The 20,673-nt window shown below is 45.6% G+C and overlaps 1 protein-coding gene across 1 annotated transcript in view; it reads right to left on the reverse strand.

The window, feature by feature from the left end:
- LOC126482185 (odorant receptor Or2-like) overlaps positions 1-20,673 on the reverse strand; it is a 103,549-nt gene that overhangs the window by 36,394 nt on the left and 46,482 nt on the right. The window contains exon 5 of the mRNA XM_050106164.1: positions 4,112-4,267. Within this exon, the coding sequence (XP_049962121.1) occupies positions 4,112-4,267 (156 nt within the window). The remainder of the gene's footprint in view (positions 1-4,111; positions 4,268-20,673) is intronic.

Genomic DNA, 20,673 nt, shown 5'->3' on the forward strand with positions numbered 1-20,673 from the left:
TGTCAAACGGTTATTCTGTAATAAATTGTTATAATCAGGGCAAGGCTTTGTGTTCACCCTGTAGTAAACTTCACGTCAGTTTAAAGGTTATTGCATGCCATGTTCATAGCATTACAGATTTAACAGCCAGCAGCTTGCTTGTCTTCACACGACAGATAAAGGACACATGGCGGTCATAATAGATGATGCTGTTCCATAGCTGCAGCACGAACACTGTGGAGGTATAAGAGAGGCGTTCAATAAGCAATGCAACATATGTTTTCTGAAAGCAGGTTGGGTTTATACAGTGTTCCAATACTCCATAGTATTCTCTACTCTTCTGGCTACAAAATCCTTTTTATCAACATAACCTCCATTCAATGCGACGGCCTAACACCACGTTACTGGGAGGGCGTGTATGCCAGCGGTACCACTCTAGTGGTCGTCGACGTTGGAGCCAACTTGTTGTTGCATCAATAACGTCCCCATCATCCACGTACTTCTTCTTACGGAGTGCTTCCTTATTGGGCCAAAAACATTTACACTACTGGCCATTAAAATTGCTACACCACGAAGATGACGTGCTACAGACGCGATATTTAACCGACAAGAAGAAGATGCTGTGATATCAAATGATTAGCTTTGATGAGCATTCACACAAGGTTGGCGCCGGTGGTGACACCTACAACGTGCTGACATGAGGAAAGTTTCCAACCGATTTCTCATACACAAACAGCAGTTGACCGGCGTTGCCTGGTGAAACGTTGTTGTGATCCCTCGAGTAAGGAGGAGAAATGCGTACCATCACGTTTCCGACTTTGATAAAGAACGGATTGTAACCTATCGCGATTGGGGTTTATCGTATCGCGACATTGCTGCTCGCGTTAGTCGAGATCCAATGACTGTTAGCAGAATATGGAATCAGTGGGTCGAGGAGGGTAATACGGAACGCCGTGCTGGATCCCAACAGCCTCGTATTACTAGCAGTCGAGATGACAGGCATCTTATCTGCATGGCTGTAACGGATAGTGCAGCCACGTCTCGATCCCTGAGTCAACAGATGGGGATGTTTGCAACAACCATCTGCACAAACAGTTCGACGACGTTTGCAGCAGCATGGACTATCAACTCGGAGACCCTGGCTGCGGTTACTGTTGACGCTGCATCACAGACAGGAGCGCTTGCGATGGCGTACTCAACGACGAACCTGGGTGCACGAATGGCAAAACGTCATTTTTTCGGATGAATCCAGGTTCTGTTTACAGCATCATGATGGTCGCATCCGTGTTTGGCGACATCGCGGCGAACGCACATTGGAAGCGTGTATTCGTCATCGCCATAGTGGGGTATCACCCGGCGTGATGGTATGGGGTGCCATTGGTTACCCGTCTCGGTCACCTCTTGTTCGCGTTGACGGCACTTTGAACAGTGGACGTTACATTTCAGATGTGTTACGACCCGTGGCTCTATCCTTTATTCGATCCCTGCGGAACCCTACATTTCAGCAGGATAATGCACGACCGCATGTTGCAGGTCCTGTACGGGCCTGTCTGGATACAGAAAATGTTCGACTGCTGCCTTGGCCAGAACATTCTCCAGATATCTCACCAATTGGAAACGTCTGGTCAATGGTGGCCGAGCAACTGGCTCGTCACAATACGCCAGTCACTACTCTTGATGAACTGTGGTATCGTGTTGAAGCTGCATGGGCAGCTGTACTTGTACACGCCATCCAAGCTCTGTTTTACTCAATGCACAGGCGTATCAAGGCCGTTATTACGGCCAGAGATGGTTGTTCTCAGGATCTATGCACCCAAATTGCGTGAAAATGTAATCAGATGTGAGTTCTAGTATAATGTATTTGTCCAATGAATCCCCGTTTATCATCTGCATTTCTTCTTGGTGTAGCAATTTTAATGGCCAGTAGTGTAAATCGGAAGGTGAGAGATCCGGGTTGTACTGTGTAAATGTGAGGAAGGACAGTGCAATGAAGCTTTGTGAGCTCCTCTCGGATGCGCAGACTTGTGCAAGGCTTTGCGTTGTCATAGAGAAGCAGAAGTTCGTTTGCATTTTGTGCCGACGAACGCGCTGAAGTCGTTTCTTCAATTTCCTGAGGACAACAAAGTCACGTCAGAGTTGATCGTTGCACCATGAGGGAGAACATCAAACAGAATAACTCTTTCAGAGTTCCAGAAAACAATCGTCGTGATTTTACCGGCTGAGGGAGCGGCTTTGAACTTTTTCTTCTAAGGCGAGGTGTTGTGGCGCTACGCCATGGATCGCCGCTTTGTTTCCGGTTCGATGTGCATGTTTCTTCGCCTCTGACGATGTTTGACAAAAACTTGTAACGACAAGCCTCGTGACGCACAAGCAATGCCGCACAAATGGTCCTTCTTTGATCTTTATGGTTTTCTGTTGGGCGAGAAGGAACCTAGCGGGCGCACAGCTTCGAGTACCCCAACTGGTGTGGTCGAGGGTGTCAGCACTACCAACAGAGACGTCCAGTTGAGCAGCGAGGTGTTTGATTGTGAACTGTCGGTCACCTCGAACGAGAGTGTCCGGACGTTCCAGCAGTGTAGGAGTCATAGCTTTGGGCGGCCGGCCGGCACGTAGGAGTTCGGACAGGTCTGCGCGGCCTCGTGCGACGATGACAGATGCCTCGCCCAACGACACACACTGCGCTCTCTTTCATTGCCAGGTCTCTGCAGACAGTCTGCAAGAGCCTATGAATATCTGCGGTGCTCTGGTTTTCCGCCAAAAGAAACTCAATGACAGCTCTCTGCTCCTCCGTTACAGACGCCATTTTGAAGGCTACGTACAGTGCTGCCACCTGTCTGAACTTCATGAAAGAATAGGGGCTAAAGCGGGGGTAATTGTTCGATGTCCCACAACAAATTCCGCATTTTTTCAGTCGAAAATTTCCGGGAATAAAAAGTGCTACATGACGTATTGAACGCCCCTCGTGTATGTACTTACGTGAGATTAATGGTGTACACTTATACAAGAGTGGTTACCTGACACTGTGCCAAACTGTGAAATGTCCACGAGTTAGTCACCTGGTCTATTTTCTACATCTACATCTATATCATCTACATTTACGTGATTACTCTGCTATTCACAATAAAGTGCCTAGCAGAGGGTTCAATGAACCACCTTCATGCTGTCTCTCTACCGTTCCACTCTCGAACGGCACGCGGGAAAAACGAGCACTTAAATTTCTCCGTGCGAACCCTGATTTCTCTTATTTTATCGTGATGATCATTTCTGCCTATGTGGGTGGGTGCCAACAGAATGTTTTCGCAATCGGAGGAGAAAACTGGTGATTGAAATTTCATGAGAAGATCCCGTCACAACGAAAAACGCCTTTGTTTTAATGATTGCCACTGCAATTCACGTATCATGTCTGTGTCACTATCTCCCCTATTTCACGATAATACAAAACGAGCTGCCCTTCTTTGTACTTTTTCGATGTCATTCGTCAGTCCCGACTGATGCGGATCCCACACCGCACAGCAGTACTCCAGAATACGGCGGACAAACGCAGTGCAAGCAGTCTCTTTGGTAGACCTGTTGCACCTTCTAAGTGTTCTGCGAATGAATCGCAGTCTTTGGTTTGCTCTACCTACAATATTATCTATGCGATCGTTCCAATTTAGGTTATTTGTAATTGTAATCCCTAAGTATTTAGTTGAATTTACAGCCCTCAGATTTGTGTGACTTATGACGTAATTGAAATTTAGCTGATTTCTTTTAGTACGCATGTGAATAACTTCGCACTTTTCTTTATTCAGGGTCAATTGCCACTTTTCGCACCATACATATATCTTATCTCAATCATTTTGCAAGTCGTTTTGATCATCTGATGACTTTACAAGACGGTAAATGACAGCATCAATCTGCAAACAATCTAAGACGGCTACTCAGATTGTCTCCTATGTCATTAATAAATATCAGGAATAATAGAGGGCCTATAACACTTCCTTGGGGGACGCCGGATATTACTTGTGTTTTACCCGATGACTTTCCGTCTATTACCACGAACTGTGACCTTTCTGACAGGAAATCACGAATCCAGTCGCGGAGCGGAGCAGGAAAAGCTCTTGTTGGGGTGTGGTGTAGTGGTAGCACTTACCGAGAGGAATGTGGGCCTGTTGATAGGGTAGAGCTTGCCTGCTGTGAGCTGCAGCGGCCTCTGGGCTCGGCACATGACCAGCAGCAGCGCGCGTCGCCGCCTCCGGTCCGCCCCCAACCAGGAGCAGTCGTAAGCCGCGCTGGACACCGTCTCCGCCTGTGCACAAGGGAACACTCAAGATGGGTGACCGTCCGTCCAGTTTTTACCAGGACAGTCCCGTTTTTTTTTTTTTTTTTTTTCAAAATATCCCGCTGTCCCGAAAGTTCCTCTGGGGGCGTTCAGTTGCCCCACTTTCTTCTGATTCCGCTTGGTTAAATTAATTTAGGCTAGATTATATACCTTAGGAGAGCCACTTGTACAACTTGTTCTACACTGTTAATGTTTCACACTGTTGACAGTATCGATTCACGTTAAGTTTTGTGTTGGCAGAAGAGCCTACACTGTGTTACGAGAGGGGGCCGAAATGCACGCGTTTTAGCTCACGCAGGGTGGCGTGAGGAGGGAAGAACTATACTGACGTGAGGTCTGGAACATGACGAGGAATGAGAATTCAGAAAGCGGACGTAATTAATTTCATACTTAACTTTAATCCATTAATGATGAACGTCGCTCTTGACAGTACATGGTTCACAATGTTATCTGTTCAGAATAGTAACTGAATATGGCGCCTTGCTAGGTCGTAGCAAATGACGTAGCTGAAGGCTATGCTAAACTGTCGTCTCTGCAAATGAGAGCGTATGTAGACAGTGAACCAATGCTAGCAAAGTCGGCTGTACAACTGGGGCGAGTGCTAGGGAGTCTCTCTAGACCTGCCGTGTGGCGGCGCTCGGTCTGCAGTCACTGATAGTGGCGACACGCGGGTCCGACGTATACTAACGGACCGCGGCCGATTTAAAGGCTACCACCTAGCAAATGTGGTGTCTGACGGTGACACCACATTAGGTTGTACAGCAAGGAGTAGTTAAAAGTAGCCCGCCTCCACTTTGAATGCGAATGCATTTTTTCGACTCCTGAATCAGAGTAAACAGCTACAACACTGGACAGTTTTATGCAATAACCGGTTATTAATATTCTTATGTCAGCATTTCTGTTATTTCATCAGTGAAATTAGGTGTCTCTTTGCTGTCTGCTAAATGACTTTCTCGATTGAAGAAAGAATTGAAATTGTGGAAGCATATGTTAAAGCAGTTTCGATTTAGGGAACTCGCAAAATTTTCGAGGTCAAGTTCAAAAATGGTGCAAATGGCTCTAAGCACTATGGGACTTAAGATCTGAGGTCATCAGTCCCCTAGACTTAGGACTACGTAAACCTAACTAACCTAAGGACATCACATACATCCATGCCCGAGGCAGGATTCGAACCTGCGGCCGTAGCAGCCGCGTAGTTCCGGACTGAAGCGCCTAGAACGACTCGGTTACAACGGCCGGCCGGGGTCAAGTATCCGGATGGAGGCGTACAAGCAAAGATCGCAGTATAGAGTGTGTATAAGAATTGGCGCACCTATGTATCTGTGCAAAATGTAAAAGGACAGAGAATTCTTTCAGTTATTGGAGACATTCGCCGAAGAATTATTCAGAGGTCAAAGACGTCTACACGCAGGTCGGCCAACCAGGCGCATGTAAGTAGGAAGAGTTGGCAGTGGATATTGAAAAGTCTTAATTTTGTACATCTACATCTACATCCATACTCCGCAAGCCACCTGACGGGGTGTGGCGGAGGGTACTTTGAGTACCTCTATCGGTTCTCCCTTCTATTCCAGTCTCGTATTGTTCGTGGAAAGAAAGATTGTCGGTATGCCTCTGTGTGGGCTCTAATCTCTCTGGTTTTATGCTCATGGTCTCTTCACGAGATATACGTAGGAGGGAGCAATATACTGCTTGACTCCTCTGTGAAGGTATGTTCTCGAAACTTCAACAAAAGCCCGTACCGAGGTACTGAGCGTCTCTCTTGCAGAATCTTCCATTGGAGTTTATCTATCATCACCGTAACGCTTTCGCGATTACTAAATGATCCTGTAACGAAGCGCGCTGCTCTCCGTTGGATCTTCTCCACCTCTTCTATCAACTCCATCTGGTACGGATCCCACATTGCTGAGCAGTGTACACGCAGTGGGCGAACAAGCTTACTGTAACCTACTTCCTTTGTTCGGACTGCAGTTCCTTAGGATTCTTCCAATGAATCTCAGTCAGGCATCTGCTTTACCGACGATTAATTTTATATGATCATTCCATTTTAAATCACTTCTAATGCCTACTCCCAGATATTTTATGGAATTAACTGCTTCCAGTTGCTGACCTGCTGTATTGTAGCTACATGAAAAATGATATTTCTTTCTATGTATTCGCAGCACTTTACACTTGTCCACATTGAGATTCAATTGCCATTTCCTGCACCATGCGTCAATTCGTTGCAGATCCTCCTGCATTTCAGTACAATTTTCCATTGTTACAACCTCTCGATATACCACAGCATCATCCGGAAAAATCCTCAGTGAATTTCCGATGTTATCCACAAGGTCATTTATGTACATTGTGAATAGCAACGGTCCTACGTCACTCCCCTGCGGCACACCTGAAACCACTTTTACTTCGGAAGACTTCTCTCCATTGAGAATGACATGCTGCGTTCTGTTATCTAGGAACTCTTCAATCCAATCACACAATTGGTCTGATAGTCCATATGCTCTTACTTTGTTCATTAGCCATATTGTGCGACGGTCGTGCAGCATAACGGGAGGGTAACAGTCAGAAGCGAGTAGATTACTGCACATGACTGCTGAATAACATCATCGATAGTTTATTAGACCTTTTCCATTACATCATGAGTGATGAAGCATGATTTCATCTTACTGGTCATGCGAATCTACGGAACATGAGATACTGGGCAACGGGAAACCCTAGCACTGTGTGTCAGCGTTGGCTGGTGTGGCCGAGCGGTTCTAGGCGCTTCAGTCTGGAACCGCGCGACCGCTACGGTCGCAGGTTCGAATCCTGCCTCGGGCATGGGTGTGTGTGATGTCCTTAGGTTAGTTAGGTTTAAGTAGTTCTAAGTTATGGGGTACTGATGGCCTCAGTTGCTAAGTCCCATGGTGCTCAGAGCCATTTGAACCCAACTGTGTGTCAGCAACCACTCTATGACGAAAAAATTGGCCTTTGGTGCGGTGTAACAGGAACGCGCATCATTGGCTCGATATTTTTTGACATTGCCCTCAACACGGTTGCGTAAATGAAAATTTTTGATGCATTTTGTGTTCAACTCACTGAATGTGAAAGACAATACTGCTTCTTCCAGCAAGATGGGGCAACGTGCCACACTTCTAAGATGTCCCTGGAACGAGTCCATGATGTCTTCACTGAGGAACGAACTGTCAGCAAACATTTATGGCCACCACGTTCGCGGGATCTAACAACATATGATTTTTTCGTGTGGGGTTATTTGAAGATCAGGTTTGAAAAAATTCACACACGATACAGGAAATGAAAGACATCAGCCGTGAAGTTGCCGCCCTCGATATCCGAGCTTTACGCCGGGTGTATCTGAATATGCTTGGACGTGTAAAGCCGTGTATTGATATTGCGGGGATCACTTTCAACATAGTCTACACATGTATTTTTCACAGTGTTTTTGGTAGTAAGTACACGATAAGCCCATTTCCTTTATACAGCATATCCTTTATACCTACATGGGCTACTTTTATCTACGCCACCCTGTATTTTCAATAGGTTTAGTTAGCAAGGTTTTCCCTTTACATTCTACTAAGCAAGTCTGAAGACGTTATAGTGGATACTTGACAATTTTAAATCGATGCAATCACTATTTTATCATGCCAAAATAAAAGTGTAATTTTAACAGCAGTATAAAAAGTGAGGTTCCTGTTGTCACTGGTACTAGATAAATTGTAGAATGTGCGTGTGTTCTCCGTAGTGAATTCTTACGCGTCAGCGAAAAAAATGAATGAGAGATAAAACAGGTAAGGCCCCTCCTCATTGTCAAAATAACTCTTTATTGTGGTATCATACACTCATTTTTAATTAGAAAACGAGCGAACCCGGCAATGCTTCGCAATTGTTAAATATTGAAACATCCCCTTAGAAAAATTTATGATCTACAGTGCTCGAAAATCTCTACGTTATTTGATTTTCAAACAGCTGAGCAAAACTGAACGTACTCAGACATTTCTCTCTTTACTTATTCTGATCAACTCTAAACTGACACACAATATTTTTAGCGCAACGCAGTCTGACTTTCAATAATCCCTACAAAAGAATGGCCCTGACTAACAATAACCTATCCTTTCATGAATCACTTACCTCACAAAAATCTTCGTTACTCGAACTACTGCAATACAGCGAGCGCTAATGCTGCCAGCTAAATAAAAAACTCAAACTACTGAAGGCACTAACTACTGATAGGCATAGTTAGCAAATGAAAGATTTTGATTGAGAACAAAGAATGTATTTACCTTAATAGTGTTCAAAAGTCATTATATATATATATATCAGTTCATGACATCCAGTCTTACAAATTTCGTTTTTCTGACGGACACACGTCCAGATCGTCCGCTCTCAAAACTCTGCCATCTCTCTTCCCACATCCACCACTGCTAGCGGCTCACCTCCAACTGCGCAACGCTACGCGCTGTTCACATCCAACTGCCCAACACTACAATAGCGAATATTCCAACAATGCCAACCGGCTACAGACTGAACACAGCGCAGCCAGTGATTTTCATACAGAGCGCTACGTGGCGTTACCAACACAAAAACCTAAACAGCCTACTTACAATATGTATGGGAATTGCACATACAGGCTACATTCCTTGCACCCCCCCCCCCCCCACCCTCTATGCCCATCTTCTCATATCCCCCCTCTCTCTCCGTACATCTGCTCCTCCCCCCTACATGTCTCCCTCTGTCCATCTACTCCTCCTCCCTCTCTATGCCCATTTCCCTCTGAATGTTTAGTAAAGTATCGTGTAAAAATTTGAACTAAATCGGCCAAGAACTTTTCGAGGTTCGTGGTAAGTACCCTTCCCCTTTATGTATTACATACGTACGAGGGTTGGAACGTTAATAGTGGCAACTATTTATTTACAGCTCCTACAAAATAGATACGTGTTTCAAAGTTTTACTGACCTTCAAAGTCGTCACCAGCATTGTGTATAACCCGTTGACAGCGATGTAGAAGTCGTAGGATACTCTTAGCAATGCCAGTTGTGTTGACAGTTCGAGCGGCGCGGTCTATTGCCCGAAGAATTTGTAACAGTTCTGAAGCGAACGCCGTGAAGTGTTTCCTTCAGTTTAGAAATCGAGTTGAACTCACGAGGGCTTAAGTCAGCGGAGTTCAGTAGGTGGTACAGCACTTAGCAGCCCCATCAGTCAAACAAATCGTAACAGCTTGTACTATACGTGCTTGAGTATTGTCCTGCAAAATGATGGTCAGGTTCTGCAGAAAGTGCCATCACTTCTGTCTCTAAGCTGGTCGTAGGCTGTGTTCCAAAAATGAAAAGCATAGAGACAGAAGTGATGAAACTTTCTGCAGGACCTGACCGTCATTTTGCAGGACAATGCTCAAGCAAGTACAGTTCAAGCTGTCACTGATTTGTTTGACTGATGGGCCTGCTAAGTGCTATACCACCTACTGCACTCCCCTGACTTAAGCCCTCGTAAGTTCATCTCGACTTCTAAACTGAAGGAAACACTTCACGGCGTTCGCTTCAGAACTGCTACAAATTCTTCGGGCAATAGACCGCGCCGCTCGAACTGTCAACACAACTGGCACTGCTAAGAGTAGCCACATCGCTGGCAGCGGGTTATACACAATGCTGGTGACTACTTTGAAGGTCAGTAAAACTTTGAAACGCGTATTTATTTTACGCGCTGTAAATAAATAGTTGCCACTACTAACGTTCCAGCCCTCGTATGTATATATTATGCATATTACAAAAATGTATAGCCTACATCCGTACGAACGTTCATTAGAGTGAAATTACAATTAAATCCAGACCATTAGATGCTTACAGGCGTTGATAAATATCAGTTTGTCACCTCAATCTAAATTGCCGTCAGGGAAGATGTCCATCTCACCTAAATTCCAGCCACGCGGGATTAGCCGAGCGGTCCCAGGCGCTGCAGTCATGGACTGTGCGGCTGGTCCCGGCGGAGTTTCGAGCCCTCCCTCGGGTATGGGTGTGTGTGTTTGTCCTTAGGATAATCTAGGTTAAGAAGTGTGTAAGCTTAGGGACTGATGACCTTAGAGGTTAAGTCCCATAAGATTTCACACACATTTGAACATTTGAACCTAAATTCCGATCAAGCACTGCGAAGGCATTTGCGTAAGTTGACATATTTTGTGGTTGGGTACCTCGCAGAAGCAAATAAGGCTACACTTCTTCATGGCGCCTAACAACTTAGAAACTGGACAGTAGATGCCTGGAGGGCAGTTGTCTGGTGCGAAGAGTCGCAGCTCCCTCCCTTTTCAACACATGCGAGGCGTCACGTATATCGCCGGGTCAACGAGGCGTGCAATTTTCAGCGTTTGGAGGCTCTAGTTGAGGCCGAAGGTGTTTCTGTGATGTTTGGGGCTTCTTGTATCACCATGACTTGGTCTCACTCCTTCACTTAACGTGAACATGGACCAGGATGCTTGTTTAACATCTTCCGTGTATCAAGTGTTTTCCTTTCTTCCACATGTTCGTGTTGAGTATGCTGTGAACATTCCAGCCTTTCAAGATGGCATCAGCTATGTTCACATGGCTGTATACTCATGTTCCCGGTTCGACGAATACTCAGACACCACATTGCGCCTCGACTGGCCCATTGAATCACTCAATCTTAATCCCATAAAGAATGTTTCGGACTGTTTGGAACAGGGGTGAACCGCACCAGTCAACACAACCAGCAGTTTAGTAACTCTATGGGATCCAGCCATCAATGAATGCATTCAGCCATACATGTTACAAGTGAAGAAATTTGCGGACTGTCTTGCTTGCTGAACTATAGAAGCATATTGGCCATGTTACACTGTACACTCACATTAATGTGACTACCCGCCAAAACCTTGAATAACCACCTTTCGCAGCGCGGATAGCTGCGAGGCGTGCAGGAAGAGGGTCACGGAGGCTCTGGAAGATACTGACGGGGATTTGGAGTCCTGTTCTCGATTGGGTTTGAATTCGCACGTACGCTGCTAATTGTGTGACACGTTGCATTGTCCTGCTGATAGATGCCATCATTTAGAGAAAAAAAGAACTCCGTGTAGGAGTGGACATGGTCCCCAAAGACTGATGCATACACTACTGGCCATTAAAATTGCTACACCACGAAGATGACGTGCTACAGTCGCGAAATTTAACCGACAGGAAGAAGACGCTGCCATATGCAAATGATTAGCTTTCCAGAGCATTCACACAAGGCTGGCACCGGTGGCGACACCTACAACGTGCAGAAATGAGGAAAGTTTCCAACCGATTTTTCATACACAAACAGCAGTTGACCGGCGTTGTCTGGTGAAACGTTGTTGTGATACCTCGTGTAAGGAGGAGAAATGCGTACCATCACGTTTCCGACTTTGATAAAGGTCGGATAGTAGCGGTTGCGGTTTATCGTATCGCGACATTTCTGCCCGCGTTGGTCGAGATCCAATGACTGTTAGTAGAATATTGAATCGGTGGGTTGAGGAGGGTAATACGGAACGCCGTGCTCGATCCCAACGACCTCGTATCACTAGCAGTCGAGATGACAGGCATCTTATCCCCATGACTGTAACGGATCGTGCAGCCACGTCTCGATCCCTGAGTCAACAGATGAGGACGTTCTCAAGACAACAACCATCTCCACGAACAGTTCGACGACGTTTGCAGCAGCATGGACTATCAGCTCGGAGACCATGGCAGCAGTTACCCTTGACGCTGCATCACAGACAGGAGCGCCTGCGATGGTATACTCAACGACGAACCTGGGTGCAAGAATGGCAAGACGTCATTTTTTCGGATGAATCCGGGTTCCGTTTACAGCATCATGATGATCGCATCAGTGTTTGGCGACATCGCGGTAAACGCGCATTGGAAGCGTGTATTCGTCATCGCCATACCGGCGTATCACTCGGCGTGATAGTATGGGGTGCCAATGGTTACACGTCTCGTTCACCTCTTGTCCGCATTGACGGCACTTTGAACAGAAGACGTTACATTTCAGATGTGTTACGACCCGCGACTCTACCCTTCATTCGATCCCTGCGAAACCCTACATTTCAGCAGGATAATGCACGACCGCATGTTGCAGGTCCTGTACGGGCCTCTCTGGATACAGAAAATGTTCGACTGATGCCCTGGCCAGCACATTCTCCAGATCTGTCACCAATTGGAAACGTCTGGTCAGTGGTGGCCGAGCAACTGGCTCGTCACAAGGCGCCAGTCACTACTCTTGATGAACTGTGGTATCGTGTTGAAGCTGCATGAGCAGCTGTACCTGTACACGCCATACAAGCTCTGACTCAATGCCCAGGCGTATCAGGGCTGTTTCACGGCCAGAGGTGGTTGTTGTGGGTACTAATTTCTCTGGATCTATGCATCGAAATTGCGTGAAAATGTAATCACATGTGAGTTCTAGTATAATATATTTGTCCAATGAACACCCGTTTATCATCTGCATTTTTTCTTGGTGTAGGAATTTTAATGGCCAGTAGTGTAGTTGTGTTCATCCTTTTTGCTTACCAGGAATGCTATAGAAACATTCCCCAGGCCATAACGATCCAGCCTGGACCCTAGCATTCTGTCCACTCAGATGACGACCAGTTGTGCCTCTGGCGTGTAAATTCCAGCCTTTGTCACCTATGAAAAGCAATCAGCATGTATCGTTCATTTATGGCCCGTGGTGCACCACTTTCGCCTCGGCGACGGTTTTGGATAGCGCCATTTTGCCATGCACGGTATATTTTAACCACGGCGGTACGGGAACAGTTTTCCAACTTAATCTTCTCGGAAATGGCCCGAAAGCAATGATCATGCCCCTTTGCACGCTAAATCGCTCGGTTTCCGTATTACGACATCGACTGCACTGTTTCCCGCGTCCCCCCCCCCCCCCCCCCTCCCACGTCCACACGCTTTATATTCCCTCCACTGCTTGTGTTGCCACCTGCCTTATGTGAATGGTTATTGCGCGCTGACGTCGAACATAGGCTGTGGTTACTTACATTAATATAACTGGACCGCGTTTTAGCGTAATGTGTTATGGGGCTGAAACTTTCTGGCAGGTTAAAACTGTGCGCCGGACCGAGACTCGAACTCGGGACCTTTGCCTTTCGCGGGAAAGTGCTCTACCAAGCTGTGAGGACGGGCTGTGAGTCGTGCTTGGGTATCTCAGTTGGTAGAGCACTTGCCCGCGAAAGGCAAAGGTCCGGAGTTCGAGTCTCGGTCCGGCACACAGTTTTAATCTGCCAGAAAGTTTCATATCAGCGCACACTCCGCTGTAGAGTGAAAATTTCATTCTAGTGTTATGGGGCTGACTGTTTTAATGAGGGAGTAATTGAAACAGTCTGCCGCAAAGCGTTGAATATGTCCGACGGACGGCGTAATTCTTGAAAATTTGCACACAAATGGTTCAAATGGCTCTGAGCACTATGGGACTTAACATCTGAGGTCATCAGTTCCCTAGAACTTAGAACTACGTAAACCTAACTAACCTAAGGAAATCACACACATCCATGCCCGAGGCAGGATTCGAACCCGCTACCGTAGCGGTCGCGCGGTTCCAGCCTGAAGCGCCTAGAACAACTCGGCCACAGCGGCAGGTGTTGCACATATATTTAGATATTTTCCAAGTAGCGAAAACGGTGTTGAAGAAATATTCAGTTTGCTCCATTTCAGACAGACTGAAGCGATTTAAATGGATCCTACTTCGATATGTATCATTAAATTTAGTAGTCAATAAATTGTTGATGTATCATTGTGGCTCTGATACCTTGTTGTATTGAAGACTTCATAAAAGGTTTTCCTATATTTTGATATCGAATCACTAAAACGTAAAGATTACGACGCGCTTCTCTGTTACATGAAAACGTCGGCAAAGGCAACGAAAGGCGCAGAAATACTCTGACGGGCCGGTTCAATTAGGACCACTAGCAACCGCGCAGATCACTACAGTACCGCTGCTGTGTTAACGTTGCGAAGATGGACCAACACGCAAATTAGGCAAGTGGTCGTAATGATGTGGCGCGTTAGTAGGTATAGGAGTGACAAATTCATCAGTTTTTTCGTATGTCCATGTAGACAACAAGAAAGTTCGAAACGTGGGACAGTAATCATCATTTTGCAACATAGTCGCAATTAAGTATGCAGAAAATTAGAAACGATTTTAACGGTCTGTGTACTATTAACATTACAGAATGAAGATTGTTTAGCAATAAGAATACATAATTGATGGTTTTCTGTTACATTGCAACACCAACAAATTCTTTGGCGATAGATAATAGTGTTTGAACATTACTAACATCATATTACAGGACAAAATATTTACTTTATACGGCGAGTAATTATTTGTAGATTTCCATAAGGTGGTTTTATGATTCCTTTTACCAGTCAACCACCATTGTCCTCCTCACCTTTATCTGCTAAAACAGGAATAACTTTTACAGACAGCAGTAGAAAAATCATGCATAATTTTTGATTGTAGCTCATAATTATGCACGTTAGACTAGTTTTAACCAGTAAACCACGTTAAGTGAACATTTAGCATACGTAAGCTGTTGTGAATATACACTCCTGGAAATTGAAATAAGAACACCGTGAATTCATTGTCCCAGGAAGGGGAAACTTTATTGACACATTCCTGGGGTCAGATACATCACATGATCACACTGACAGAACCACAGGCACATAGACACAGGCAACAGAGCATGCACAATGTCGGCACTATTACAGTGTATATCCACCTTTCGCAGCAATGCAGGCTGCTATTCTCCCATGGAGACGATCGTAGAGATGCTGGATGTAGTCCTGTGGAACAGCTTGCCATGCCATTTCCACCTGGCACCTCAGTTGGACCAGCGTTCGTGCTGGACGTGCAGACCGCGTGAGACGACGCTTCATCCAGTCCCAAACATGCTCAATGGGGGACAGATCCGGAGATCTTGCTGGCCAGGGTAGTTGACTTACACCTTCTAGAGCACGTTGGGTGGCACGGGATACATGCGGACGTGCATTGTCCTGTTGGAACAGCAAGTTCCCTTGCCGGTCTAGGAATGGTAGAACGATGGGTTCGATGACGGTTTGGATGTACCGTGCACTATTCAGTGTCCCCTCGACGATCACCAGTGGTGTACGGCCAGTGTAGGAGATCGCTCCCCACACCATGATGCCGGGTGTTGGCCCTGTGTGCCTCGGTCGTATGCAGTCCTGATTGTGGCGCTCACCTGCACGGCGCCAAACACGCATACGACCATCATTGGCACCAAGGCAGAAGCGACTCTCATCGCTGAAGACGACACGTCTCCATTCGTCCCTCCATTCACGCCTGTCGCGACACCACTGGAGGCGGGCTGCACGATGTTGGGGCGTGAGCGGAAGACGGCCTAACGGTGTGCGGGACCGTAGCCCAGCTTCATGGAGACGGTTGCGAATGGTCCTCGCCGATACCCCAGGAGCAACAGTGTCCCTAATTTGCTGGGAAGTGGCGGTGCGGTCCCCTACGGCACTGCGTAGGATCCTACGGTCTTGGCGTGCATCCGTGCGTCGCTGCGGTCCGGTCCCAGGTCGACGGGCACGTGCACCTTCCGCCGACCACTGGCGACAACATCGATGTACTGTGGAGACCTCACGCCCCACGTGTTGAGCAATTCGGCGGTACGTCCACCCGGCCTCCCGCATGCCCACTATACGCCCTCGCTCAAAGTCCGTCAACTGCACATACGGTTCACGTCCACGCTGTCGCGGCATGCTACCAGTGTTAAAGACTGCGATGGAGCTCCGTATGCCACGGCAAACTGGCTGACACTGACGGCGGCGGTGCACAAATGCTGCGCAGCTAGCGCCATTCGACGGCCAACACCGCGGTTCCTGGTGTGTCCGCTGTGCCGTGCGTGTGATCATTGCTTGTACAGCCCTCTCGCAGTGTCCGGAGCGAGTATGGTGGGTCTGACATACCGGTGTCAATGTGTTCTTTTTTCCATTTCCAGGAGTGTATAACTGTCAAACTATCGCTACAGAATCGACTTATTGCCCGAGCGTTTACGTAAAATGGTATGGTACAAGACCTACGATAGTGCGGCTACTTCATATTCTGATATACAAGTAATGTGGCACATAATCGATTTTTGGAGCTACTAAAGAACCTACTACAGCGCATTCTTAATGTTGTGTGTGAGGCGGAACTACTGGGCCTCATGGAAAAAGGGTGACCCGGCTGAGTCACGCAATTTGACTCTTAGTCTGATCACGAGGTGTGGTCATTGCACGCGTTGATCACGTAGGCTGACGTGAGGATCAATGAACGATACTTGACGGGATGTATCTGGAACATCTTAGGTTCAAATGGTTCAAATGGCTCTGAGCACTATGGGACTTAACTTCTATGGTTATCAGTCCCCTAGAACTTAGAACTACTTAAACCTAACTAACCTAAGGACATCACACACATCCATGCCCGAGGCAGGATTCGAACCTGCGACCGTAGCAGTCGCGCGGTTCCGGACTGAGCGCCTAGAACCGTGAGACCACCGCGGCCGGCACATCTTAGGTGATTAGAAAGTTAGTAGACAGTAATACAATTAAATGCTTAGCTTTCATTCAGCATCAGCGGTGAACGTCGATCTTGACTTTGTACAATAATATTTACAAGTGCCGTTATAGACTGAAGTGCGAATACTTCTTTACAATTCTGATTGCTTCACACATATAGATCAATTGTCAATGCATAAACTGTATGTGGCGCCTGGCTAGGTCGTAGCTACTGACTTAGCTGAAGGCTATGCTAACCAGCGTCTCTGCAAATGAATCTCTGACGCTGTAACAAGTGAACCGTTCCTACTCAAGTCGGCTGTAGAACTGGGCAGTGCGCTAGCTTGCCTCATCAGACCAGCCGAGTGGCGGCGCTCGGTCTGCTAGCGTCGACAGTGGCGACTCGCAGGTCCGATGTGTACTGACGGACAGCGGCCGATTTGAAGCCTACAACCTAGACAGTGCGGTGTCTTGCGGTGACACGACACTTAACGCTGTCCAATGAGGCACGAGACAAGTAAAGACATGTCGTTCTGAGCTTCCTCCAATCAGGAACAGTACAGAACCGTCACTGGTCACTATTTTCAAGGGAGGTGGGGTTCGATTCCGGGCCGGGTCGGCGATTTTACCGCTCGCTGACTGGGTATTGTGTCAGCTTCATCATCATTTCATCATCGACGCGCAAGTCGCCAAAGTGGCGCCAAATAAAGAGACTTACATTAGGCAGCCGAATAACCCCAGACGAGTTTTCCCGGCCAATAATGCCATACAGTCATTTCATTTGTTTCTCACAAAAGAGGAAGTCTATTACAGCACATTGCTTCAGACATATCGTTGGAAACTGTGTGGGAGGGGGTGGGGAGTGGCGATGCGACTGGCGTGAAGGGGGGAAGAGGAACATTTAAAGAATTAAAAATGAAAAAAACTAAATTAAAAAATCTTTAGTAACAAACAATTACTTTTATATTTTACTTCGGTCAAAGGGGACGCCATTGATCTGGCCTGAATTTCAGCCGGCGTCGACGCGAAACGCCGTCAACGACAATGAAACCGCGGTCGTATTTTTAGCATTGCTTGGGACGTTCGGGCGAGCTAGGTGACGTCAGCGGTCGGTAGAATCGCCCGTTGTCGGCTGTGCTGTGTATCCTTAACTATCGCACGCAATGCAAGCTTTGGTTCCTGATCTCGAAACCTCCTTGCAGTCTTCCAAACTTCGTGAGGAAAAATTGATTGCAGCATGAGGCGGTTCCTGGTTAGTGACGGACATGAAGATACCGGTGGTCCATCAATTGGCGCAGGGGGGGGGGGGGGGGGGGGGAGGGGGGAGATACTCCAATGACGAAAACGAGAAGGTATGACGAAAGCTTTTTATTGTTATGCTTCACGAAAACTACAATCAATGATGAAGAATGTTCACGGTGCTTAATTTGTTTAACTACTTCAGCTGCTAATAGCGTGAAGACCAACAAGCGATGTCTTGTAACCAAACATCCTGAATTAACAGGGAAGCCAAAAGAATTGTATGTCAGTGAACCAAATGTTTTATTGTCTACCCAGATTTCGCATAGAGTTGTTAAATGCAGGAGACCACATAAGTTTGTAGAAGTCTGGGTTTACAAGTGCTATTAAATAGTATCAACAGTCTTTAGTGACACATTTGCTCAATAGTTGAAAAGTATTCCTGTCTCCAATGACACAGTCCGTAGAAGAATATTGAACATTTCTCACGATTTACTCGAGCAGCTGCTCGATAAATTGCGAAACAAATGTTTCGTACTTCAACTATAAGAAGTGACTAACATTCATAAAGATGCTCATTTGACTGCTTATGTTCGTTTCGTTGATAAGTTAAACATTCGAGAGGGCCGCGCAGTTTGAGATGCCATGTCACGGACTGCGCGACCCCTCCCGCCAGAGGTTCGAGTCCTACCTCGGGCATGGGTATGTGTGTTGTTCTTAGCATAATAAGTTAGTTTAAGTCGTGTGTAAGTCTAGGGAGCGATGACCTCAGCAGTTTGGTCTCTTAGGAATTCACACACAAACAGAGGTTCTCGCTCAGTGTCTGGAATTCATGGTGGGTTGGGAGCGGAAGTTAAGCTGGTGCAATAACTCCTGATGCAATATGAACTCACTCTATGATACGTTGGGAAGCTCTGGCCGCTAAAGAACTTAGCCCACCCCTTCATGCAGCGCTGCAAATGATTATAGAAATAGTTAATATTATTAAGGCAAAATCTATAAATTCAGGGCTTTTTAAAGTGCTGTGTGAGGAGATGGGAGCTAAACACACTCAGTTGCTCCTTTTTAGAAATTCTCCATGGCTTTCGAGGGGTAAAATACTAAAAAGAATGTTTGAACTGAGAAAGGAGGTTTCTGTTTCTTAACGGAATGTCACTTTCTGGTAGACTGTTTCAGCAACGGAGATTTTCCATTGAAAATGGCTCACCTCACTGGCATTTTTGAGAAACTAAATATTCTTAATACTTCACTTTAACTGTACTCTCATGGAGCGGAAAAGTGAAAGCGTTCGTAAAGAAAGCTGCGGCAAACCGACCGAAAGTGACTTGCTAGGCAGCTAAGATATTCCCTTCTCCAGTTCACTGTTAGAGGTCACAAATAGGCCGATATCTCAATGGAGATAAAAACCTCACTTCTTCCATCATCTTGCAACACTAAAACTACTCCTCGACAAGTAAAAAAAATCTATATTTGTGAATAAAATACGCTTGGGGGTGTGATATTATTTTTCCTCGTGAAAGGAACTTAGAGAAAAGAAGATCGAGAACGGCCTTTAGATGAACTTAAAAGTGTAGCAGCCATCTCGACGAAGTGCTACAATAGCGTACCTTGTAAAAAATGGTTGCATTAAATTTGAATATAAGCGGCAAGGATGTTTCTGTTACCTCTGTAAATAACAAAGATGTAGAAGAAAAGTTGGATTTTTGAAAAAAAAGTGTATTTCTTTTGGAGTGACCTTGTATAACGGACAATGCTTTGAAACCGATAAGTTTGTTTTGTAAAAAAAAAAAAAAAGAAATAAAATAAAATAAAATAAAATAAAAAATAATAAAAACGAAATACATAGGTTTAAAATGCCATGTTTTTGAGCACTTCCTCTTTCTCTGCGCGTGATTAGGTGCTTTAAATCTTTCTATCAAGTCAGCCGCGCAAAAAACTATTCAGACAGCTAAATATAGTGACTGTTCCCTCACTACACAGACTGTTTTGCTGTTATGCCCGAGCCGTTTATTCACACGACATGAAAGACAATAGTGTGAGTTACCAAACTCCCAGACCTATATCTTTTCGCTTCCCACCTAAAAAAATGTGACTTCTGTATTAACTGTGAAGTTAAAGGGAGACACTATGCTACAGTGATACCTAACGCCTCATCATATCCTTGGTACGAAAATTGCAAGTTTAATCGCGGAACATTCCCTCAATATTTCTAACGCTTCAACATAATCCAATCTTCTACATATGCAAGTGGCAGTACAGAAGATGTTAATCACAGCGTGTAGATGTTCTCTGACTGTGCATTACTAACGAACATTTATACTGTTTTAGCGACAAAAGATCTAAAAGTATACAACTCCTATACGATCATTTTATAGCAGGAGAAATAAGGAATTAGGAAAAGCGATTTTATTGCATTGTAATAGAAATCGAATAAGTATGGTTTGCATTATCAACTATCACTTTATATTAATGAATTAATTCTCTTAAATCATGGACTCATTTTCAGGTTACATGAACGTAATCGATAATTTCATTTACAATAGTACTTGTATTGACTGTTTCTCTTTAACGGATTTAAGTTGTCACAAATTTAATGTTAAAAAATCATCC

This window comes from Schistocerca serialis, chromosome 5 (genome assembly GCF_023864345.2).
Source record: "Schistocerca serialis cubense isolate TAMUIC-IGC-003099 chromosome 5, iqSchSeri2.2, whole genome shotgun sequence".
In the NCBI taxonomy this organism is placed as follows: Eukaryota; Metazoa; Arthropoda; class Insecta; order Orthoptera; family Acrididae; genus Schistocerca; species Schistocerca serialis.